Raw genomic sequence first — 24,439 nt, 5'->3', positions numbered from 1 at the left:
GAACCCATGTCGCTACATCTTGTCTCTGAACTCACAGCCATGGCCTCACAGCTGATGCACAGGGGGTGTGCCCCTGGGAGTGGTCCCCCACTGCACGACAGCCGTGCTCAGAGGCAGCCCTCGGACACAGTGAAAGGAATCACTGTGTAGGGAGAACTTTGGGCAGCTCCCCGGAATGGCCCATTCTGGGAAGACAGCTTGAGGCATGGGTGTCATGGGCATGGCAACGGCTTCAAGACGGTCTGACAAGTCAGGGACTTGGGAAGAATAAAATCAGAAAATCGGTGACAAAGGGGTTCAGGAGAGCAGTGCGTAGAACCCCAAAATGGGCAGGAAGTATGATTCCCATAGGAAATCCACAGCGAAGAAGATCTCTGTCCCCAGCCATTTGGTATTTGTTCACTGGACCCGTGAGAAAGTGACCATGGTGGCAGAGATACCATGGGTGCCTGAACAGTCTACAGCAGAAGCCAGAACAAGACCCCCCAGTATGACACCATTCCTCAATAGTACTAGACAGGCACTTGGCTGGGAGTTGATCATGTTGGACCTTTTCCATCACGGAGAAGGGAGCGAGGAGTCCTCATGGAAATTCACGCCACTGTGGTCTCAGATCTGCCGCCATCAACTGTGCCTGTCTCACATTCATGTGCTTATGGAATAGCTTGTTCATTATCATTGTATCCTGTGTAATATCACTCCAGAACTCATTTTGTGGTACAAGAAACACGACGGAAGGAGCAGATCCAAGGCACTCATGGGCTTGCCTACGCCCCCAGAGGTTGCTGGCCTGAAACAATGGTTGGATATGGTCTACAAGGGGCGTATGGTGTCAGCTGAGTGACATCCTGTGAGGTTGCAGTCCGTCCTACACGACAAGCATGGACTTTCAATCAACCAAAGAGGGAGGGAAGCTGTAGCCGCTCACAATATACCTAACAACCCACTAGTGAGATCTTTGCTAATCTTGTGCCCTGAGAACTGGAAGTCCTATTTCCCAAGGAAGAAGGCAAACAGGCCAGGAGAAAAATGCAGGTGGCAAGGGCATAAAGCCAGTGAGAAGAGGGCGGGAAATGCCAAAACAAACAAAAACAAAAGTCTACCACCAACACAAAAAAAAAAACGAGGACGGCAAGTTGAGAGGGCCTGTTAGGGGACTTAGGGTTTTAAGATTTTGGAGTAAAAGAGGAAAAGCAACACAGAGTTTAATACCAACCACAGAACTGAGCTCAAGGGATTGGAGGCTTGGTCCCACACGCCTCTGAAGGTGTGCTGATTCTAAGGGAGACCTCCAGGCCACAGCAAACAGGCCGGAAGCCGCAAACACACTTGGGGCGAGGATGCCCTTCTGAGATTGGGAGCCATCAAGGCCAGGAGGCTGGCCTGGGTGCGGTCACGTGGTGCGTAGTTCAGCTGCGGCTCTGGATGCCTGCATCCCACCTCGGAGTCCCCAGGCTGGAGCACCGGCCCCACTGCGCGTCCCTGCCTGGCCAGAAGGCAGCAGGTAGTGGCTCCAAGGGCCTGGGTCCCTGCTGCCCACCTGGGAGACTGACACCCAACCCCTACATCCCAGGACTGGCGACCAAGGCTGCGCCGGCCCCTAGCCCCTCGGCTTTAAAGGGAAGGTATTGCTGGCCACACCAGTCCTGGTGAGAACGCTGATGAGCTATGCGGGCTCCCTGTGCCCCTCATTCCTTCTGCCAGTTAAATAAACACTGGTGTCTCCCGCTGAGACAGTGAGACAGCGCTGGTTTGGTTCCCTTCCCTGAAAAATACGACGAAGCCCGAGTCTGGGTGAAGGGCAGCGTGCAGCCACGCTCCTGCCAGCCCAGCCCAGGGTCCCGGGCGCACCAGGGCCCCGCCGGCCCCGCACCTCGCAGGGCGAAGCGCGTGAGGTAGCCTAGCGACGCCCGGCCCGCCGCGCATGCTCCGGGACTCGGCCCGGGATCGCGCCGGCACCGCAATCCAGCTCTCCACATCTTGCCGGTGCCCTGAGAAAGAAACCGCGGGGTCTCTCAGCCGCGGGAAGGACCTGGCGCGGACGCACCGCCGACGGGCGGGCGCTGCCCGCAAAACCCGGCGAGCGTCCGGAGCGCACTCCGCGTGCGCGCGCCTGCGGACATGCGCAGTGGCCCTCGCGCCGGCGCCGGCGGCGGCGGCGGCCCCAGAGCCGGAAGCGGCGCGTTGGGTCATGTCGGCCCAAGGCGACTGCGAGTTTCTGGTGCAGCGAGCCCGGGAGCTGGTGCCCCATGACCTGTGGGCAGCCAAGGCGTGGCTGATCACGGCCCGCAGCCTTTACCCGGCCGACTTTAACATCCAGGTGAGGCGCGGCGGCAGCGGCCCCCCGCGGCTCAGCCCCGCACCCCGGTTCCCCCGGCGGCCCCGGGGAAGGGGCGGGTGGGCGCGGGCGGGTCTGGAAGCGGGGCCCCGCCGCCTGGGTGGGGAGAAGCGGTCGGGGCGGCGCCCTCGGGCCTGGGGGCCTGAGGCCGGGGTCACGCGTGTCCGCGGGGCAGCGCGGTGACCCGAGTCCGCCTCGTTGCAGTATGAGATGTACACGATCGAGCGGAACGCGGAGCGCACGGCCACCGCGGGGAGGCTGCTCTACGACATGTGAGTGGCGGGAGAGACGCGGGGCCGGGTGGCCTGGGGGTCCAGGGTCCCGGGGCGGGGGCTGGGGGCACGGCCTCGGGTGCACCTGCCCCTGAGGGGCGCGTCTGGTTTACCAGCGGCACAGAGCGCATTGGTTCCCCACCCCCACCCCTTGTATCCGTTAGTTTGCTCCTCGCGAAGGTTCGGACCCTAGTAAGTTACAGGTCTGCAAGGCCCTCCTGAACGAGTTTTGAGCACCTGTGTCTGTATTAGTCTCCATAAAGTACTATCTCCGTTGATATTTCCACGAATGGTGTGTAAGAAGAGGGGCGGTTTTCCCACACCGTTGCCAACATTGAAGATTTTCAGTCTCTTTAATTTTTGCCCGAATGGTAAGAGACGTGGGGTCTTGCTATTTTTCTAAGGTGCCACTTGCTACTACTTAACTATGAGACTGAATATCATTTCAGCTCTGCTCTTTTTGTATGATTTTCCTTTGCTCCTTTTTTCTTTCACACAGTTTATTATTAGTTTTTAGGACTTCTTTATTATATGTATATATTTTAAAGATTTTTGTTTTACTTGAAAGAGTTACCGAGAGGTGCAGAGAGAGAGAGAGAGGTCTTCCATCTGATGGCTCACTCCCCAGATGACTGCAATGGCTGGAGCTGTGCCGACTTGAAGCCAGGAGCCTCTTCCTGGTCTCCCACACAGGTGCAGGGGCCCAAGGACTTGGGTCATCTTCCACTGCTTTTCGAGGCCATAGCAGAGAGCTAGATTGCCGGACTCGAACCGGCATCCATATGGGATGCCAGCACTGCAGGTGGCGGTTTTACCCACTACACCACAGTGCCCACTACACTTCTTTATATATTAGTAGTTGTGTTTTCACTTGTAGAAACCTCTAAAGACTGGTGAGTGTAGTAGGCACCCCCATCCTTGGTTCACTTTCTGCATTTTCAGTTAGTTGTGGTCAGCCGTGGTCCAAAAATACTGAATGGAAAATCCAGGACTACACACTTCACGCGTGTTAGATTACACGCTCTTCTAAGGGTTGCTTGTGCACAAGAACTGCAGCGTTGCCAAGCTGAGCCGATAGCCAGCATGGCCACTGAGGGAGTAACAGGCAGGCAGTGTACACAGAGTAGAAACGCTGCCCAGACGGATGGCTCCCTGCCCCTGCAGGAGGAGACAGGCACTGCCTACGATTTCCTCAGATAGCTTCCTGGGGAGAAGGTCAGTAGCAGCTTTTAATGTCACAGTGCCCCAGAGGGTCCCCTCATGTCATCTGATCCCGTGTGCATGGTGTCTTCTCACAGAGTCATGAGAAGGGTGAGCACAGGAGAAGGCACCCTGTGAGAGAGACCACGTCCTCAACTTTTATTATAGCACATTGTTAGGGTTTATTATGAGTTATTGGTGATCTCTTGCAGTGCCTGATTCCTCTGTTAAACTATCATAGCCGTATATTTACAAAAAGAGGCATGGTGTACATCAGGTTGGACTCTATCCGTCCCAGCAAGGTATCCATGGGGTTGTTAGGATGTGCACCTGTGGCTAAGGAGAAGACTATTGTACTTATTTTTCTAAACTAACCAGCTTTGTATCTTTATTTTAGAATATCCAAGCACTCACTTGGAATACAGAAAGCTGTCTTTCCTAAATGCTAACGTACTTCTTGTTTTGGATTCTGAACAGAATCTGACATTTTCTTTCAATGCATTCGTTTTAAAAACAGGTTTGTGAATTTCCCAGACCAGCCGGTGGTGTGGCGAGAAATCAGCATTATTACATCAGCGCTAAGGAATGACTCACAGGATAAACAGACCCAATTTTTAAGAAGTAAGAATGGATTAATAACTTGACGATGTATAATAAATTACCGTTTCTAGGATATCCAACCATATATGGTGAATTCTCAAGTCACACCTGTGCTGTTGGTACCCATATGTGCGTTTTATTCTTGGCCACTGAAGTCTGTAGTAATGTCACCTGAGCCCGTTGAGCTTCCTTAAAGGATGTGGATTTGTCAGTGAGACCGAGGAATGGAATGTATTTTTTACAGGGTTTACAGTAACCAGTAAGCTTCTGTAGATTCGCTAAGTCTAAATCTCTGTAAACGGGAGAGAAACTTAGTCATTTGTGACGCTTTTCCTTTCCATTTTCCCTGTGTTGGTTGTTGTGAGTGGTCAGAGATTTCAGACTTAAATAAAAGAGCAAGTAGATGGTGTAGGTCGTTTTAGCATAACCAAGCACGTGCTGTGTATCTCACGTATGTCATTGTTTGGATGCAGCCGGGCATCCGCATGCTGTATGCTTGCCCAGCACAAGTCTAGTGCTATGTGCGGTCAGACCTGGGGCCTGCCGGGCGCAGGTGAAACCTGACCACTGGGGGATTCATGTATCTGAAAATGCCTTGCTTGGCACTTATGCTGCAGTGTTTTCTGTCGGAAAGAAATTTCAAGGTGAAATGTGTTCTGCGCAGGTTTATTTGAAACTCTTCCGGGTCGAGTCCAGTGTGAAATGTTACTGAAGGTCACGGAGCAATGCTTCAACACACTGGAGCGATCAGAGATGCTGCTGCTGCTCCTGAGGCGCTTCCCTGAAACTGTGGTGCAACATGGGGTAAGGTTTATTTATCTGAAAGGCAGAGTTACACAGAGAGAGGAGAGGCAGAGAGAGAGAGAGAGAGAGAGAGAGAGGGAGGGAGGTCTTCCATCCTCTGGTTCACTCCCCATTTGGCCACAATGGCTGGAGCTGCACCGATCTGAAGCCAGGAGCCAGGAGCTTCTTCCAGGTCTCCCACGCAGGTGCAGGGGCCCAAGCACTTGGGCCATCTACTGCTTTCCCAGGTCACAGCAGAGAGCTGTATTGGAAGAGGACCAGCTGGGACTTGAACCAGCGTCCATATGGGACACCAGCACTGCAGGGAGTGGTTTTACCTGGTACACCACAGCGCTGGCCCCGATTCTTTGGTTTTTAAGAGAAGGTGAATTCCATCTTGAGATTGGTCAGTGCTCTCAGGAGCCACAGTGTGTGAGGCACTGAAGCAGGGATGCAGGGATCCCTGGTTATGGTGAAGCTACAAGGACGTCGCTGTTAGCAACCGTGCATTCCAGAAGTCTCCTCAGTGAGGAAGCAGTCACCCAGCTCTGACAGTGCAGCACACAAGCACCCTTTCCCTCGTGTTCAACGGCGTGTATGGATTGAAATGAGAGCTGTTTTATATTCTTCCTCTTAGGAATTTCAAAGTGTAGCGTGAACATACATGAAAATAGAATGTTCCCTTACTTCAAAGTACGAATTTCAATAACAATTACACTTCAGTAATGCCAGCTGCCTAACAGTAAAGCATTTATGTTGGGGCATTTTCAGACAACTTGTAATAGTATGAAAAACCAAAAAATTAGAATCAGTAAAAAGATAAAAATCGCATTTCCATGTTGTGTGGCCTCTGGATTCCCTCTCAGCAGAGGACAGAAAGGCTGATTGTCAAACAGATTCCTGGATCGTCCCAGGAGTGGGTCTCTAGGCTTCTCTAGTGGGTGTTGTGTCTGAACGGTCTTTCCTTCCGGGCTCATCTGTTAACATCATCGGGCCGGCGCCGCGGCTCACTAGGCTAATCCTCTGCCTGCGGCGCCGGCACACCGGGTTCTAGTCCCGGTCAGGGCACCGGTTCTGTCCCTGTTGCTCCTCTTCCAGTCCAGCTCTCTGCTGTGGCCCAGGAAGGCAGTGGAGGCCCAGATTCCCTGCATGGGAGACCAGGAGGAAGCGCCTGGCTCCTGGCTTTGGATCGGCGCAGTGTGCCAGCCGTAGCGGCCATTTGGGAGGTGAACCAATGGAAGGAAGACCTTTCACTCTCTCTCTCTCACTGTCTAACTCTGTCAGAAAAAAAAAAAATAAAAGTTAACATCATCGTCAGGCCTAAGTGAAGCCAGTACTGGAATCTGAGAACTAGAATTCTTGGTGTGTTCTTGGGCGTAGGCAGGCATCCCTATCCTTGTTGAGCTCTCACTAGTGTGAGACGGGATAAGAGGGATGCAGTCCAGGGACCTCCGCCAACTCCTTCCCCGCCAGGTCACTGAGGTGGTCCCAGCACTGAGGGCTGATGGGGTGCCCACGTGTTCCCCATCGGGAGCTGAGAGTGTGGCCGCTACACCAGGACAGCACCTGCGCACTTGCAGACTCATCTCGGAATTGAGCGTCGCGTGGTGCATGTGCAGTAGACACTTGTACTTCAGAGATGCTTCTTGTTGCCGTGGCGATGGCACGCGTGCGTGGTACCGCAGGCTCTGTAGAAGGCGAGTAGAGCTGGCAGGCGTAGACCGCGTCAGTGGGTCCCCGAGGGGTCGCACCACACCAGGATCAAACGGGTTTTGATGTAATGCTAAGTCAGTGTCGGGGCTCCGGCGGCGGCTCCCCCGTCAGAAGGCTGACTTACGTGTTAAGTGTTAAGGTCCAGCCTCCCCTCTGGAGAGGCATTTGTTTAGCTTTGCAGGTGTCCTCAGGCTAGCTGGCTCTGATGCTGAACTGTGTATCCGTGTCGCTACTGTTTTGCCCTCAGCGGTTCTCTGCCTTGGAGCTGAGCGCTTATCCGGAAGGGCCTGTCTTGCTGCTCCCTGGCTCGCCGTACAGTCTGTCTGTCTGTGTCCGTCAGTGGGAAGCAGTTGTCGGTCTCTTCCTAGGCGTTTGCGCAACACCTTTCCTTCCTGCTGCAGTGCAGGATGGCTCAGTGCGTGTGCGGTCCCGCTGCCGGCGTTCCTGAGCGCCGTGAAGGTCTTCATTTGTTTTAGCTGATGATCTGGAACCTTCCGGTTTCATTCTTCCTTAGTCCCCCCTGTGTTTCCCACTCCCACCTCAACTTTTCCTAGCTGCTTCCGTTCTCTGCCAAGCTCTGGACATGCTGCCGCCTGGAGTGTGCGTGTCTCACCATCCCCGTCTTCACGCTGTGAGTGGGGCGTTCTGCTGAACCATGTCCTGCTGTCCTGTTTATCAGTCATAACTGATCTGTCCTCTGTTTTCATGGTGGGTTTCTAGTTTGTTGCAACTTTTTTTCTCTGTGAAGCCAGCTGTGGACCCCTACAAAGTACAGGGCAGACGTGGCTCCAGCCTTGTGCTCTGCCACTCCTGGGTCTTTGCGTCTGAATCCACCAAGCAGTGGTCCGAGGAAGGCAGCTGTTAGTGCCTGCTGCTGCCGATCTATGCGTCTTACCTGCAGCAGTGAGGTGGGCACCTGCTAAGCATACTCAGAGCCTTGAGGTGTTGCGAGTGGTGTCAGCTTTGACAGACGTTAGCTTCCCGTGTTGACCGGAGAATCCCGGGTGGTGCTGGCAGAGACCTTCCTCGCCCTTTCCCTGGGAATGCCAGACTGGCATCATCTGGATTCCCGTTGGCTGTCTGCCGCGCCTCTTGCTTCTTACTGTGTCTTGGGGCTTGTCTGGTGGGCCGCACAGCCTCCTCGTCTTGTCCTGGGCTTGTGGGCGGGGTCACCTAGCCCTCTGCTGGGGTCTCCTGGCCCTCACCGAGTGGTTCTGGTTCAGGTGCACACTGTTCGGTGCGGTCTGACTCGTGAAGCTCTTCTAAAGGAACTGGGCTTTTGGCAGCGGCAGAAGCCCCCTTGCTTTCTTCCATTGAGTCCGCTCGAGTTTGGGCACCAGACTGTCCCTTCCTGATTAGACTTTCCAGTTGTGGTGGTTCAAGGGCATGGTTCCAGCATCCACTCTGTTCCGGTGAGGGTCCTCGGCCGTGGCACATCTGTGGTGGACGGCAGTGACGGGAGCAGGTGTAGCCAGGGCACCCTCGTGTATATTTCTCAAAGCTGCGTTCATCATGTGCTTCTGTCCAGTGAAACAGTTCTGTCCCCGCCACTTCCCTGTGCCTGTAATGCCTGCTGGGTGCCTGCTCTGTCTCCCCAGGTCCCCTAGACTGAGCAGCGTCTTCCTCTGCAGATGAGGGGCCCGAGTCTTAAGCGTTTCTGTAACTTGCCCTGGCCAGTAAGCAGGCAGGGCCAGACCATGGATTCTGACCACGTACCCTCTAACGCCGCTGCTTTGGCTTCCGGCCCTGGTTACCTTTCCCACACCTCACCGTGTTCCTCTGCTAGGTCTGCTGCCACACTAGGTAGCTTAAAGCAACAGAAGCTGTCCCCAATCCGGGCAGCTGGAAGTCCGAAGGCAGGATGTGGGCGAGACCGTGTGCCCTTTCCAGACTTTAGGGGAGTGTCCCCCTCTAGCTGGTGCCTGGCGGTGCCTAGGAGTGGTTGTCAGTCCAAGGCTGGCAGTGTCCTCACTCCAGTTTATGCTTCTGTCGTCATGTGGCCTTGTAAGGACCCCCGTCACTAGGTGCAGGGCCCAGCTCCTCTAGTGTGATGTCTTCGTAACTAAGGACATGTGAGGTCGTATTCTGAGGTTCTGAGTGGAGATGAGTGGTGGGGGCAGGGTGCTCCCAGGTCGTGACTGACTTGTAACCTGTTGCATGGTTCCACCCTGACCATGGAGGGTCCCTGTATGGTTGCTTCAAGGAAGGTAACACAGACGCCTTGGCGGGCTGTGATAAGGCCTTTGTGCTGTGCCAGGACAGCCGTGTTGGAGAGGGGGCTTCACGTGCGTGGCCTAACCCAGACAGGGTGTCCAGCTCTTGAGAACTGACGAGAGACAAATGTGTCTGCTTAATCCATCCTGAAGTAATATCATTAGTATCTGCATTTCTTAGAAAAAAATCTCTATTTATGGTTTCATTCCATCTCTAGTTCTGATACTGCGCTTAAGTTTCTGGAGACCTTTTGTTAGCATTTTAGTTTTGTTCAGCAAATCCCTGAAGCAGAGAGGTCAGGTGAATTTAGCTTTCCGGGCTGCCTGGTCCTGGTGTGTTCTCTTGTGTTCTGGTCGTTGAAGTATGATGCTTTGTCTCAGGGAAGTTTGAATGTACACGTAACAGGAGACAAATGTAAACACCGTGTTTCTTCAGGTAACTCTGATGTCTTCATTTTTTTTTTTTTTTTAGAGTATTTATTTTATTTAAAAGAGTAACAGAGAGTGAGAGAGAGCACTTCCATTCACTGGTTCACTCCCCAAGTGACTGCAGTGGCCATAGCTGGGCCAGACCTAAGCCAGGATCCAGGAGCTGCTTTTGGGTCTTTCGTTGTGGGTAACAGGGGCCCAAGCACTTGGGCTATCCTCTACCGCTTTCCCAGGTGCATGAGCAGAAGTTAAATGGGAAGTGGAGCAGCCAGCACTCAGACCTGTGCCCATATGTGTTGCTGGCACTACAGGCTGCAGTTTAACCCACTGTGCCCCGTGCTGGCCCCGATGTCTTCATTTAAATGGTTCTTTTCTGAATAGGTCGGCCTAGGGGAGGCACTCCTGGAGGCGGAAACCATTGAAGAGCAAGAATCTCCGGTTAATTGCTTTAGAAAGTTATTTGGTAAGGTACTTTGTATCTCACACCACCTTCTTAGTGAAAGCAGCATGTGCTGGGGTGCTGGGGTGTTGGGGTCCGTGTGCTGTCAGCAATGAGGTCGTCGTGGAAAGCACTGGAGCTCCTCCTGTTATGGGATGTCGTTTATCTTGCCATCAGTCCAGACGGCGTTTTAAATGACCTCTACGTGTTTATGATGGAATATTTGTTATCTCTGAAAGAATGTATGTAGCCACCTGTGTACGGAGGAAGCATAATAAATAGTAGGTGGCTGAGCTGGCTGCTACTGTGAGAACCACACCCTTCCCTGACAGAGGGCTGGCCTCGGGGGCTCCTTGCTGACCCCATCTGCTGGTGTTCCCTCGCACTTGGAAAATAAAATGATCTTTTTCGCCCATATAGTTAATTTTTATTTTTTTTAAATTTTAATCAGAGAGAGAGAAAGTGTGTGCACACAAGTGACCCCACCTGCTGGTTTGCTCCCCAGAGGCCTGCACCAGTGGAGACTGGGTCTGGGTGAAACCAGGGCCCAGGACCTCAACCCAGGTTTCCTCCTTGGGTGGTGGGGCCCACCTCTGTGAACCATCACCTGCTGCCTCCCAGGGTCTGCGTTAGTTGGAAGCCAGAATGTGGAGTAAAGCTGGGAGCTGAACTCAGGCGTTCTGATCTGGGATGTGGGTATCTTAGTCACTGGGTTGAAAGCCTGCCCTGTCCCCTGCTATGCATTTTAGGTGCTACCTGAAATGAACTCAGAAATAAATGTGGTCTTTGCCAGACCCCTAGGGTGGACAACCTCACCGGCTTTTTCTTCTCTTTCCCCTTGAACAGTTTGTGATGTCCTTCCTCTCATAATCAACAACCACGATGTTCGATTGCCTGCCAATTTGTTATATAAGTACTTGAACAAGGCAGCTGAGTTTTATATCAATTACGTCACTCGGTCTACTCAGGTAGAAAGTCAGCATCAAGGTAAGTGGGTGTCTCCTGCAGCTTCCCTCAGAAAGGCTTTAAAGTGAAACTGCAGATTCTCCTCCCTGGGGTGCAGCCAACTCGACAGTCCTTCCAAAGGGCGGTGTCTAGACGACACTGTTCTGGGAGCCGTTCCGCCCCTCGGTCCGCACCGTCTGCTCCCTGAGCTTGGGCTGCTCATGTGCCACAGTTCACAGCTCACTTCCTGCTGAGGCCTGTGGCCATGGGTGGGTCCTTGAGTGAAGTACACACACCCCTTAGTGACAGTGCCACTTTGGAGACGTGCGTTGTTAGGGGATTTTGTTGCGTTGGCATCAAAGTGTGTACTTCCACAAACCTTGGTGGTGTAGGCCAAAGAGCGTAGCCTGTGGCTCCTGCGCCACGATACTGTACAGCCTGTTGGTTGTACTGCATGCTGCAAGCAGCTGTAACACCATCCTCTGTATCTGTACGTATCTAAACGTAGAAAAACCTGGAAGATGGAAAATGGGACCTCTCAGGGGGCGTTCCCATCATGAAAGGTGCAGGACTGGAAGTGGTGAGTGACTGAGGGCCCACCACCGTGTCCTGTACACACACTGGACTCTTAAGCTGCGTGACACAGAGACGTTGTTTTTTCTTTCTTCCATAATAAATTAGCCTTAGCTTACTGTAACATTTTTACTTTGTAAACTTGAAATTTTTAAAATTCTTCTAAAATATAAACACATAGTTGGACAGAAATGTTTCACTTCTTTATGTCCTTATTCTGTAAATTGTCTTCTATTAAATTTGTGGGTTTTTTTCTTTTTTAAAAAACACTGAGACACAGAGACACGAGCCTAGAGCCGCACAGGGTCAGGGTCACCGTCACAGTCTCCCGTCTCCATGTCCCGTGCACTACGAGGTCTTCAGGGACTGGCGTCTCCTTTGACATGTGTCCATACATGCATCCATAGTGCTGTGTGTGCTGTGTGTCCTTCTTTCCACCACGGGTTTGCTTGGAGGCAGATAGTGCACCGTGAACCTTCTTTATTAAGGAAAACCACTTGGCGCTGGGCTCCAGGGTCTTCAGACTTTTTAAGGAGCTGGTTGAGGTCTGCCGAAGCTTCTGCTAAACCCTTTGCTGGGAACTTTTCTTAAATTTTATTTTCCTTTTTCTCCTTCTGCAGTTCCTTTTCTCTTGCTGCTTCTTCAGCTTTGTGTCCACAGGGTTGCGGGGACCTTCCAGATATTACAGCGTTAGGGGACCCCCGTGGTATGTGCAGTCCGTCACTGACCAGGCGCGTGACGGTCATGTGCCGGGGTTCCGGGCCCTTGTGTGTATTTCAGGCACCGCGCTGTGTGGTAAGTACTCACACGATTGTCCTGCTGCCATTTTCTCACACCCCAGGTGCCCAAGATGCATCTGACTTGGTGTCACCCAGCAAACGGAGCTCTCAGAAGTACGTCATAGAAGGGCTGACCGAAAAGTCATCCCAGATCGTGGACCCCTGGGAGAGGTTGTTTAAGATTCTGAATGTCGTCGGAGTGAGATGCGAGTGGCAGATGGACAAAGGAAGACGGTAATAAACGATTGATTTTGAAATTGCCAATCAAATCATTTATTCCCATAATCTCAGGATCCTTGTGAGCAACAAAGAACACTTTTTAAAAACTGTGTAATTAGTGCATAGGCACACTTCTCTTAGGGCAAATTTCATTTCATTTATTTATTTAAGAGGTAGAGTTACAGAAAGAGAGAGAGATACTCCATCCACTGGTTCACTCTCCAGATGGCCACAACGGCCGGATCTTTGTGGGTCCAAAGCCAGGAGCCAGGAGCTTCTTCCAGGTCTCCCATGCAGGTACAGGGGCCCAAGCACTTGGGCCATCTTCTGCTGCTTTCCCAGGGCATAGCAGAGAGCTGGATCAGAGGCGGAGCAGCTGGGACTTGACCCGATGCCCATGTGGGATGTTGGTGCCGCAGGCAACAGGCTTGCACATATTCTAACACTCTAAATAAGTGAAAGAGAGCAGGTTTTTCTCTTGGTCAAGAGATTCCTGGTGGAAGTATGAACCCTGCAGGTGACTTGAAGGTGAAGCACTCCTCGGTGGTTCAGGGCAGAGATGCTTCTTGGCACATCAGTGTCCTGAGAGCTTGGTGTGCTCTGACTCAGAAGGGGAGATGTGTCACCGGCATGGGGACAGTGAAGAGTCGCTGTGCTTGCGCAGAGCTGCATTTGGTGATGGTTCTGCGAGAGCTGTCCTTGACCCTTGCCCTGACAACGTCCAGGGTACGTGACTTTGCCATCCTTTGTCTTTCAGAAGCTATAGTGATATCCTGCATAGGATGAAGGATCTCTGCAGATACATGAATAACTTTGATAACGAAGCGCACGCAAAATACAAAAACCAAGTAGTCTATTCCACCATGCTGGTCTTCTTCAGGAACGCATTCCAGTATGTCAACAGCATCCAGCCGTCTCTCTTCCAAGGTTGGTGCGTGCTTCAGAGGCTGAACCACTGGTTTGTTAGGGGTGGTGAGAGGGACAGAAACATTTCCTTTTTTCTTTTAAGATTTATCTATTCATTTGAAAGGCAGAGTTAGAGAGAAAGAGACACAGATCTTCCTCTGCTGGTTCACTCCGTAAATGACTGCAATGGCCAGGGCTGGACCAGGACAAAGGCAGGAGCCAGGAGCTTCATCCAGGGCTCCTAGGTGGGTGCAGGGGCCCAAGTACTTGGGCCATCTTCCACTGCTTTCCCAGGCACATTAGCAGGGAGCTGGATCAGAAAGGGAGCACCTGCAAGCCGGCGCTGCAGCTCACTAGGCTAATCCTCCGCCTTGCGGCGCCGGCACACCGGGTTCTAGTCCCGGTCGGGGCGCCGGATTCTGTCCCGGTTGCCCCTCTTCCAGGCCAGCTCTCTGCTATGGCCCGGGAGTGCAGTGAGGATGGCCCAAGTGCTTGGGCCCTGCACCCCACAGGAGACCAGGAGAAGCACCTGGCTCCTGCCTTCGGATCAGCGCAGTGCGCCGGCTGCAGTGTGCCAGCCGCGGCGGCCATTGGAGGGTGAACCAATGGCAAAGGAAGACCTTTCTCTCTGTCTCTCTCTCTCTCACTGTCCACTCTGCCTGTCAAAAAAAAAAAAAAGGGAGCAGCTGGGACTCGAACTGGCGCCCTTAGGGGATGCTGGTGCTGCAGGCTGTGGTTTAACCTGCTATGCCACAGCAGTGGTCCCTAGAAATGTTTTCTTTGACCTTTGCTGTTGTGCCCAGATAACTGCAGGGTGGTAGTTATGGTTGGTTTAGTTTGGCTTAGTTGGTAGTTTCTAATGTAGGTACGTTTTCTCTAAAAGTGTCTGTGCAAAAGGTACTCTGAAATGAGATGAAAGCATTGCATGCCTTTATTTTGAGAAAACAGCAGGTAAAGCTAAGCACTGAGGTAGATTTCACCAAGATATCACAATGGGCAAAGATTTTCCAAGTATGATGAGTCATATATATGTATGTACATTTGTGTACGGTGTGCACATATGTTCTAGAAAGTTTGAGAACTAGAAATAAGAGGATGAGACCACCCACGATCCTCCAGCCATAACACAGCTTTCATTTTTATGTTTTGCCTTACAGTTTTCCGTGGACTCTGATTTTGTTTGGAATTTGTAATTATGGTGCAGGTGTAGTTTTATAGTGATTGTATGATGGGTTCACAATTCTTGATTAGAGCAAATGCAAAGAAGAAACTGTCACTTGTGCCCCCCCCCCCCGAGGGAGCTGTTTGGTGTATCTGTACAGTGCTTTTTTGTAAACCTGTGAATTTGTTCATTTCCCTGTACTCATATGGGACGTATTTTAAATGACCTTTGTTTTTACACGCAGTTGGAGTCGGCATCCTTCTGGAGTTAGGTATTCTTCCCCTTGCCACATTTGTCTATTTTTTTTTTCCTTTTGGTTTCCAAGTTTTATTCAAGCACTCATACAGAGTATTCCAGATAAATGAGTTTTAGTTGTCGTCTTCGTCCTCTTCTTGGTTCTGGTTCATCTGGAAGTATCGCAGTTCATCACTCTCTTTGCTGTCAGCAACGGCGCACAACCAGTCACCTAGGTGGTTCCTCGTCAGATACTGTTTGGTGCCGAGTTTCAAATACCTTTTGGAAAAAGGCACCCCGGAAGTCACGGTGCTCTTGCTGCTTCTGGCGGGTCCAACCCTGCACCGCGACGCCAGCTTTCCCCCTCAGATTGCTTCTCTCTGCTCACATGGGCGGCACCGCTGTTCTTCTCCTGCAGGGTGGGTGCCGTCGAGCGTGACCTTCGGAAGTTGGTTCTGTTTGTTTTTGCCCGGCTTCACCACCAGTGTCTTTAGGGGGCCTGGCGGCAGCGGAGACAAAAAACCTCCCTGCTGTGTTTCTGAGTGTTGCTGTTTTCGGCCATCTGTAGGTCCTAACGCCCCAAGCCAGGTCCCACTGGTTCTTCTCGAAGATGTCTCTAATGTCTACGGCGACGTGGAGGTTGACCGCAGTAAACACATACACAAGAAGAGGAAGCTAGCCGAGGGCCGAGAGAAAACCATGGTAAGCCTTCCACATGGGATTGGTATCAGGTAGATGTTTGTGGTTCGCTGGACGTGAATCTTTGCAAAATGCAGCTTTCTGTAAAGCTTGGGCTTTAAAATTACAGAATGCAGCTGCTGTGTACATTAGTGGTTCTCATCTCAATAAGAGGTGACTCCCCCCCCCCAACCCCGCCCCACAAGGAGACATTTGGCCATTTCTGATGACATCTAATTGTCAAGGCTTCATAGGGTAGGGTGGGTATTGTCAGCATCGAGTGGGTGCTGGTGACCATCCCACAGGGCACAGGACAGCCCACAAGGTCGGCAGTGATGGGGCTGGGAGACCCCCTCCCCCCCATAACTGTTTTCTGCATCTTTGAACTGACGACGTTGGTTAGGTAAATGTAAGCCAGAATGAGAACCGCGCTGCCGTCCGGCTGGAGCTGGGGACTGTGGTGGTTCTGGGCTCAGGATGCAGAGCCGCGGGTATTCAGAGCCCAGGCAGCCCGAGGAGAAAGGCAGGAGAGGTTCTGGCGTTTTTCGGTTGAAGTTGGGAGGTAGGTTTTATGGAGCTGCAAGAGGCCGGAGAAGGAGGAGGTTCGGCCGTCCCCCGGCTGTGCCCCGTGGCCGGCTGGTCCGGGCCGGTGATTCCCAAGCTTCGTGTAAATTAAATCTTTGATGGCGGCCCCAGGTGTAAGAGGAAAATGGAAATGGCCTTGTCTGGCACCGTGGTGGCACGTTTCTCCTAAGTGGCTGGGCGATAAGTGTCCTCCACTTTGCAGGCCACGGGGTCCCTGTCCTAGCGGCTCGGGGCTGCTGTCATAGGGCAGAGATGTCTGCAGGCACCGCGGGAACAAGTGACAGCGTGGCTTCCAAAGACGTGTGGAGGGCAAGACCCAAGGGAGCCAGGGGCCACACCCTCTCACCCCTACCAGCCTTCATCCTCTTCGTCCTCAAGGAATGTTCTGGGTGCTGGGCGGGAAGGGGGCCGTCTGTGTGGACCCTGACAGTGTGGAGGAGGAATCGACCTGGGAAGGCACCTGCTGTTCCGAGTGCTTGGAAGGTTATGAACCCATCTGATAAGTGCTCGTTTGAGTTGCTTCTTCCACTGACTGGCAGATGCACGCATGCACAGTTGTGCTGGTGATCGCCTTATGGCTGAGAACCCTGCCTGGCCGGCTCTCCCAGGTGTCCCGGTCCACTCTTTCCTCCTCGCCTGACCGTCCCAGGTTGGGTAAACCTCAGAGCTCCCTTCTGGGCCTTCCAGGTCCTCCTCCCAAGGCCCACAGTCGTCTCTGCTTCCAGGTGGATGCACAGCTTGTGTATTTCCAGTTTCAACTGACAGTCGTGACGTGTTCCCCCAAGACTCAGGACATGTAACGTGGCCCCAGCCCCTGCCTGCTTCAAGCTGTCCTCTCCTTCCTGGAAGAGTCAGGTTGCCTCCCCACTGTCCTCCTTGGGCCCCGTGGACTCTTCTCCACCCAGACCCGAGCTGGATGTCACTCCCCTGCTTCACCACCTCTGATGGCGTCCACCCTGCTTAGACCAGGCCTGGACCCTGCAGAGCACTTCCCGGCAGGCCCACCCGTGCCTCTCGGAGGCCCCCCAGACACCCACCTCCATGGTTTTCAGTTTTCTGCATTGCCACCACCGGTGTCCCTCGGCTGGCTCACTGTGTGTCCCTTCACCAAGTGCAGGCTCCATGTGACCGAGGACTGTCAGTGTTGCCCCCACCACTGTCCCAGTGACTTGTGTACCTGCAGTTGCCTAGCAACCAGGTGAGTCCTGCAGGCCATCGTAACCTGGCACCACGGCCTTGGGGTGCCTGCTCTTCCTCCGTGTCTTGGCTGTCATGTGCCTGCCCTGCAGCGCTGTTCCGGAACTCTGGCTGCGATCTGCACCCATTTCTGTTCTCGCTTTCTTAACCGAGCCCAGGCTGCTTGTCACTCCACCCCACAGCCTGCCCCCATCTGGCTCAGCTCACTACTGCCTGTGCTGTCAACTGCAGAGGGTGTGCCGGGCGACCCTGAGCTCAGCCCTCAGCCGTATCCTGCTTTGCTCTCAGTGCTCTCAGAATAAGCTAGCATTTCTTGTGGCCAGTAGGGTTTCTGTCGTCACCAGAGTATGTGTCATCACTGGGCCCTGATGGTGGCCCTTGCTGGTGCTCGCATCAGGTAGAGCCCTGTCCTCCTCTGTCCCCAGGACGAGGTGTGCCAGGTGGCATCCTCTCTGGGCTGTGTGTCCAGCTGGTGCACGCAGTGCGTGTGCCCTGCAGGTAGGAGTCTCCCCTCAGAGCATGGCCCCAGAGCGTGCTCTTGTATTTCAGAATTGGCTCTCTGAATTCCACAAAGGGTATGGAGTTCCACAGCTCTCCCACCACCCCGAGGGTCCTTTCATAGATTACTGGTCTCATTTTGAGGCAACCCTCAGGTGAGGCTGTGATGAGGGTGTGCCACTGGTGTCAGGCGACAGGGCCTGCTGACACAGGGTGCCCGGCAGGTAGGTTTTGATTGTGAGAGGCCTTGTGTTGCTGCTGAGAGGGAGAAGAGGGGATCTGGGCGCTGGGGGGACAGCAGGAGGATGCTGAGCTCTGGTGGGGATGGGGGAAGGCGGCGGGTCGTGGCAGGAGAAGGGACTGAAGACCTGTGCCCATCCTGGCTGGGATGAGCTGGGTGAATGGAGCTTTTAGCTAAAGTATTTGGGCATTTGTTGTTGTTGTTGTTTGTTGGTTGGTTGGGTTTTGTTTGTTTGTTTTTATTCACGAGCCAGACAGAGACAGCCAGCCAGCTTCCATCCTCTAGTTCATATTCCGGATGCTGAGAACAGCTGGGGCTTAGCTAGGGCTGGAGCAGGAACTAGGCATTCAACCCCGGTCTCCTGCGTACTTGGTCGCCTGCTGCCTCCCAGGGGTTGATGCAGGAAGCTGGAGCCAAGTCAGACGTGGGAACTTAACCCAGACACCTAGCTGAGATCCTCACTGCTAGACCAAACACCGACCATTGAACGTACTTAAGAATTGTACTAGTGACATTACAAATAAAAATGCTACAGGAAGAATTTCAGTTGAATCATTGAAATTATAAAATGAAGTGGAATGAAAGATTCAGGAAATTCTCAGCAAAATTTTTTACCCTTTTTACCCTTTCTGGTTTTGACCAGATGTCCCACCAGACCTGGTGGCATTCACAGTTGTCATTTCTCAGCAACCCTCTCTTTTCTCTGGCTTTTTAAAAGTTCATTTATTTTTTATTTGAAAGGCACAGTTAGAGAGAGAGAGATATTCCATCCTCTGGGTCATCCCTAAGTGTCTGGGGCTAGAGCAAGCCAGAGCCAGGAGCTTCATCTGGGTCTCCCATGTGGGTGGGAAGGGTTCAGGTCCTTTGGATTCTCTTCGGCTTTCCCGGGGCCGTTAGCAGGGAGCTGAATGGAAAGTGGCGCAGCCAGGACTTGAACCAGCGCCATTATGAGATGCTGGCATTGCAGGCAGCGGCCTAACCTGCTGCACCACAACGCTGGCCCCTTCTCTGGCTTTGTGTTACTTAAAGATACGCAGCAAGAAAAGTGCAAATCTTTCCTGTTGATACACAGGGCATCGCCCGGACGCCTGCACTGGGGGAGCAGGTGCCTGCAGTAGCTGGGGCTGGGCCAGTGGGGAGGCATGTGTGCCACGGGCAGAAGGCCAGTGCCAGCCATTTCCCTGCCACTGGCCTGCAGGGACCCAGCTTTGCTGTCATGCCACTACATGACAAGCCATTATCGGGAAGCCAATTAAGTAGTGGCCTACGTTGGGAGGAAAAATGCAAAACTGTTGAACAGGTGCCACCATGGCCATCTCTCAGTGTAAAAATCTAATTTGGGGCTTTATGAAATTGATGTTTGAAATGATCACAAAATCTGTCTGTGTTATCCCTGCCCTAAAGCCAGCGTGAGAAGTCAGCATCAGAGAAAAAGAACCTGAATTGTAAAAGGGAAAACTGAACGCGAGTACAAAGATGAAAGACTTAGACTAATTTGTGGAGCTGAGTTGTTAAGTCCAAAGAAATTGTCCAGCATTCATGTTGTGTCCTGAGCTGTGCCTTCCGTGTGGTGGGCGGAGCTGGCGGTGGGAAGAGGCTCAGAGTGCCAGTCAGTGTCTGAGCGGGCCTGTGACTTGGAGTTAACTGTGCCGTTTGTGTTCCTGAAGCAGAGTTCAGACGATGAGGACTGTTCCAGCAAAGGAAGGAACCGCCACATTGTCGTCAACAAGGCCGAGCTTGCCAACTCTGTGGAAGTGCTGGAGAGCTTTAAGCTGGCCAGGGAGAGCTGGGAGCTGCTCTACTCCCTGGAGTTCCTTGACAAAGGTGAGGATGTGCCTGCCGTACTTGTGCTGTTTTATTTTAAATTTTATTTACTTATTTATTTGCAAGTATGACACAGAAAGAGAGAGAGATCTTGCCATCTGCTGGTTCACTTGCCAGATGCCTACAATAGCTGGGGTTGGACCAGGCTAACACCAGGAGGCAGGAACTCCATCCAGGTCTCCCACAGAGGGGCAGGGGCCCAGTACTTGGGCCGTCCTGTGCTGCCTCCCAAGTGCGTTCACAGGAACCTGGGCGGGAAGCAGAGGCAGGACTCTATTCCAGGCACTCCTGTAGGGGATACAGGTGGCGGGGGCGGGGGGCGGGGGCGGCTTCACCAGCTGCACCATGATATCCTTCCATCGTGCTGTTTAATTTTTTAAATAGAGTCGTTATGCTACCAAAAAAAATCATGCTACTTGAGACGTCCAGTCACCTGTGGCTAGTGAAGTTGGTCACAGAGCACACGTTTTCTTGAACAGTCAGTGACACTCAAGTCCCATTCTCCCCTTAGCCTGACGTGCAGTCTTCTAGCACTGGGCCTGGGCGGAGTTCCAGGGAGACTTTTTGATCCGTCCTGGAGACACTTTTATTGCCGGCCTCGTGTTTCTTGGAGGGTTTGTTTGTTTCATGCTTTGAGTTGCCCTCTCGCACTGCTTTGAGACAGGGATTCAAAAGGGACTGCTGTTTTATCTGCACCAACTGCCTTGCACCGAGTCCGACAGCCCTGGAAAGCCTGTTTTCCTCTGAGCTTAGACAGAAAACCAGAGGGGGTTTTACCACGTGGCATGGAAGCTGTCATCCCAGCACCACTCAGACAGTGCTGCACTTTGTGGAGGCAGAGCCTGTTGCTGTGCAGGTGGCCGTGGACACTCCTCCCCCGGCCCCTGTCACAGGCCGGGCCGAGTGCTGGGGCAGTGAGTCCTGTGGTCTTTGCCGAGTACAGACAGCATCATTCAGCGTCTGTCTCCTGTTACTGTGAACACGTGTGTGGCTTTCTGTTGAGGAGGGAAGAGTTTTCTGTAGCTGTGAATTGACGTTTAATGAATAAGTAAAGCCTTTTAGTGTCATTGTGTGTACATGATCGTAACTGGGCAGACACCCAGTGGGACCTCTGTAGGAAAAGTGGAGCTGTGTAAAAGATACATGAAGTGACCCGTGAAAAGCGCGTGCACGGCCCCTGGCGTGTGGTGGTGCCTAGTGAGTGGCAGTGCCTCTAAGTGGTGCACACTGACCGGAGCACAGTGCTGGAAATCCGCTTGCAGTTCCTGTCCAGTCATTGGTCCCTCGTCTCCATTGCACTCTGGCTGGGTGTGCTAGCTTTGTCTTATTTCTGTGGTGCATAGTTTTGACGGATTTGCTTTTGAATTCTCAGAATTCACAAGAATTTGCTTGGCCTGGAAGACAGACACTTGGCTTTGGCTGAGAATCTTCCTCACCGACATGACCATCTACCAGGTAACATCGCGTGTGTCTCGGGCCCCGGCAGCTGCTGCTCCTGTGGGCCGCTGTGCTGTTTCTCCCTGACAGCTGTTCTGTCCGTAGGGGCTGGTTCACCCCAGTGCCAGAGCCGTACCTTCTGTGTCACTGCCGGCACCACCAGCACTCCCCTCTGCCCAGTGCGGCTCTTAGTTCTCTCCCCAGCCGTCTCCTCTGGTGCAGTCCTGTCTCTGCCCCTGCAAACTCACAGTGAGGTCACTACTTCCACTTGTCACCAGGGAGTCGTGGTGTTAGTAGCCTAACATTTCTGTGGAAGTGCTATATGCAAACTGTGCTGTGTCAGCCGGCCATGTATTTTGTGTAGTCCGCAGAGGGGAGACCAGAAAGAGAAGTCTGTAAGGAATTTCCCTAGCTTTAAGTCAGTTTGAGCCCGTGGCTGTCTCTTTTGGCCTCCGCATACAGTCGGGGGAGGTGCCTTATTCCCCATGGTCATGGCTTCGTTTAGCCCAGGAGGTTTTTGGCTCTCTCTGACCGCCCCTTCTTTTCCCTCCTTGCCGTTCTTCCTAAGGGTCAGTATAAAAAGGCCATCGCCAGCCTGCACCACTTAGCGGCTCTCCAGGGATCACTTTCGCAGCCCCAGATCTCGGGCCAGGGCACCTTGGAACATCAGAGGGCGCTCATCCAGCTGGCCACCTGCCACTTTGCCCTGGGGGAGTGCAGGGTAAGTGCCCCTGCGGGGTTTGCATTCATCCACCGTGGCTGCACCTGGATCTTGCTGCTGGTGAACCATGATGTGTTACTGAATTGTCTCTTCCTTTCAGACTGCCTGCTTACTGTTTCATTGTGTGGGAGGGTTGTTTTTTTTATATGCTTTCTTTGAATCCCTTTAAGATGTAGTTAGTTCTGCTGTCGACAGGAAGAAGAGGCTGTGTTAAGTGGGCCCTGGGGGACTTGATTTCGCCTGTCCGAAGTTCAAATTCTCTGTGTGGTGCTGACCGCTGATTTATACACGGTCAGTTTCCTCTGAGATTGTGAGCCCCTCCCACTAGAGGTGGGGACCTTCTCTCACAGCACCTGCCACAGTGGCTTGCATAATGTAATGCACGGTAAATGTATGAATTCAGCAGGAATAAGGGTGGTTTTTTGTGTACATAGGTCGTGTTGAAATTCAAGGCCACAGGTGTTGGTTTCTTCATACCTGTGTGTTAAGTTGATGCTTTCTAATCTGTTTTCATGGTTTGCCATGATGATTTTTGGAAAGGCATTTGGCGAGAGTATGTGGAATATGTCTGTTTACAACTGAAAATGTTTCTCTGCCACCATTCATGGAATTACAAGGCAGCTAGTCCTGAATTTCAGGAAATGCCCTTTTGAGGATTGAAAGGAGAGCGTCTTGTGTTTACCCAGGCCTATGTCCCGTGTGTGGTGGGCTGGGCAGGGCCTGGCTGTCCTGCACTCTGGTGGGGACTATGAGGTAAACTGGCAGATTGCATTAAAGGAGGGCTTCCCGTCCCACCTCTGAGCCGGTGACTGTCAGGCCTGGTGTCCAGTGGAAGCTCTATGGTTGCTGAGACCCCGACTGCCAGCTCTGAGCAGCCACGCGCACATTCTTTTCTGGCCTGGCCAAGACGTGAGAAAGCTTGGGAAGTGCGGGCGTGAAGCCCACTCCGCTGTGCCTGGGGCAGCAGCGGCTCTGCAGCTGGAATCCGGCGTGGTCACTGAATTAGTGTAGACAGACAGTGATCTAGAGCGTGGCCTGCACCGTGTCGCTCAGCCGCCACACCTGCTGTCCCCTGCACGTGGGTCACCTATACCTGGGCGCAGCCCTTCCCATGCCCTTCTCTCAGCCTTGTTGCAGCTCCTGCCTGCTTTAGGGCCTCAGTGGAGGAGGCTGGCTCAGCCTGAGTGAGTCTCACCAGGGTTCAGGTGGCACTCCACACTGTGGAATCCCCTCGTGTGCATCTCTCTTGTTAGTTTTCCATTCACAGAGTGAGCAGCCGACTTCAGGTCAGGCAGGGGCGTCCTTGAGCGGGCCACTGTGCTCCAACACCTGGGTGTTACTACCTGATTGCTTTCTACGTCGTGTTCGCTTGGTCTTTTTAACAGCCACGGCTGGGTTATTGTTCCCTGCGTGTGGTGTGTGGATTTAATCTTCTGTGACTTTCTGTGTGTTCACCGTCAAGTGGACAGGAAGGAGCCCTGGGAAGGGGGCACAGTGCAGGCAGAGTCAGAGGACCATGTGCTGCAGGTGCCGTGCTGTCCGTTCGCTCGGTTTCAGTGCAGAAAGCCTCAGATTAGCGCCCTGTGGTCTTCTCATCTTCAGATGACGTGTGAGAAAGTGCTGGATTTGATGTGCTACATGGTGCTCCCCATCCAGGACGGAGGCAAGCCGCAGGAGGAGCCCTCAAAAGTGAAGCCCAAGTTCAGAAAAGGTACAGCGGCCACTGTATTGTTATTTTTTTTATTTGAAAGTCAGAGTTACACAGAGAGCGAAGGAGAGGCAAAGAGAGAGAGAAGGAGAGACAGAGAGAAAAGTCTTCCATCCGTTGGTTCACTCCCCAGTTGGCCGCAAAGGCTGGAGCTGCACTGATCCGAAGCCAGGAGCCAGGAGCTTCTTCCAGATCTCCCACATGGGTGTAGGGGCCCAAGCACTTGGGCCATCCTCTACTGCTTTCCCAGGCCATAGCAGAGAGCTGGATTGGAAGTAGAACAGCCAGGGCTTGAACTGGTGTCCATATCGGATGTGGTGCAGGCTTTACCCACTGCACCACAGCGCCGGCCCCTTGTTGTTTTGCTAAGGATGGCTGGCGACCCTAGGCGGAGGGCTCATGCTCAGGCCCGATGATGTGGTGCTGCGCAGGCTATGTGAACAGTGCTTCGCTCTCCAGATCGGAGTCCTTGGCTCTGACTGCCTGAGCACCTGTGAGTCTCTGTCTCTCCCTAAGCCCTCTTCACTCCTGAATGTGTTACCTCTTTGAAGAATGGCAGGGAGCTCTTTGCAGTCCTTAGCAATTCTGGGAAAACTTCCAATTGAATCATTAGGAAAGATCTAGCGTATCCCTCTAGCACCATTTTGAGCTCCCTCAAGTTTCATCTGGCTTTGCCAAACTAAACTGCTGGCTAATGTAAGTTTCCACCTTAAAAGTTGGAAAAAGCTAATAAGTTAAGCTTGAA

The 24,439-nt window shown here is 52.8% G+C and overlaps 1 protein-coding gene across 7 annotated transcripts in view; it reads left to right on the top strand.

Moving 5' to 3' along the window:
• The first annotated feature begins 2,119 nt into the window (after positions 1-2,119).
• Positions 2,120-24,439, top strand: part of INTS10 (integrator complex subunit 10) — a 34,545-nt gene continuing 12,225 nt past the window's right edge. For 2 of the 7 annotated variants that reach the window (XM_070047339.1, XM_017347276.3), the window contains exons 1-12: positions 2,845-2,981; positions 4,328-4,431; positions 5,075-5,214; positions 9,930-10,011; positions 10,834-10,974; positions 12,347-12,518; positions 13,261-13,430; positions 15,374-15,507; positions 19,672-19,828; positions 21,201-21,283; positions 21,834-21,986; positions 23,589-23,697. In XM_070047339.1, the coding sequence (XP_069903440.1) occupies positions 5,113-5,214; positions 9,930-10,011; positions 10,834-10,974; positions 12,347-12,518; positions 13,261-13,430; positions 15,374-15,507; positions 19,672-19,828; positions 21,201-21,283; positions 21,834-21,986; positions 23,589-23,697 (1,303 nt within the window). In that variant the 5' untranslated portion in view covers positions 2,845-2,981; positions 4,328-4,431; positions 5,075-5,112. Of the gene's footprint in view, positions 2,321-2,542; positions 2,611-2,844; positions 2,982-4,327; positions 4,432-5,074; positions 5,215-9,027; positions 9,114-9,929; positions 10,012-10,833; positions 10,975-12,346; positions 12,519-13,260; positions 13,431-15,373; positions 15,508-19,671; positions 19,829-21,200; positions 21,284-21,833; positions 21,987-23,588; positions 23,698-24,439 lie in introns of those variants that run through there. The other 5 variants (XM_008267262.4, XM_008267261.4, XM_002716862.5 and 2 more) reach the window with 5 other exon arrangements.

Source organism: Oryctolagus cuniculus, chromosome 8 (genome assembly GCF_964237555.1).
Source record: "Oryctolagus cuniculus chromosome 8, mOryCun1.1, whole genome shotgun sequence".
NCBI classification, from domain to species: domain Eukaryota; kingdom Metazoa; phylum Chordata; class Mammalia; order Lagomorpha; family Leporidae; genus Oryctolagus; species Oryctolagus cuniculus.
Note: the sequence above shows the minus strand (reverse complement) of the source record. Positions and strands in the feature narration are given on the sequence as shown.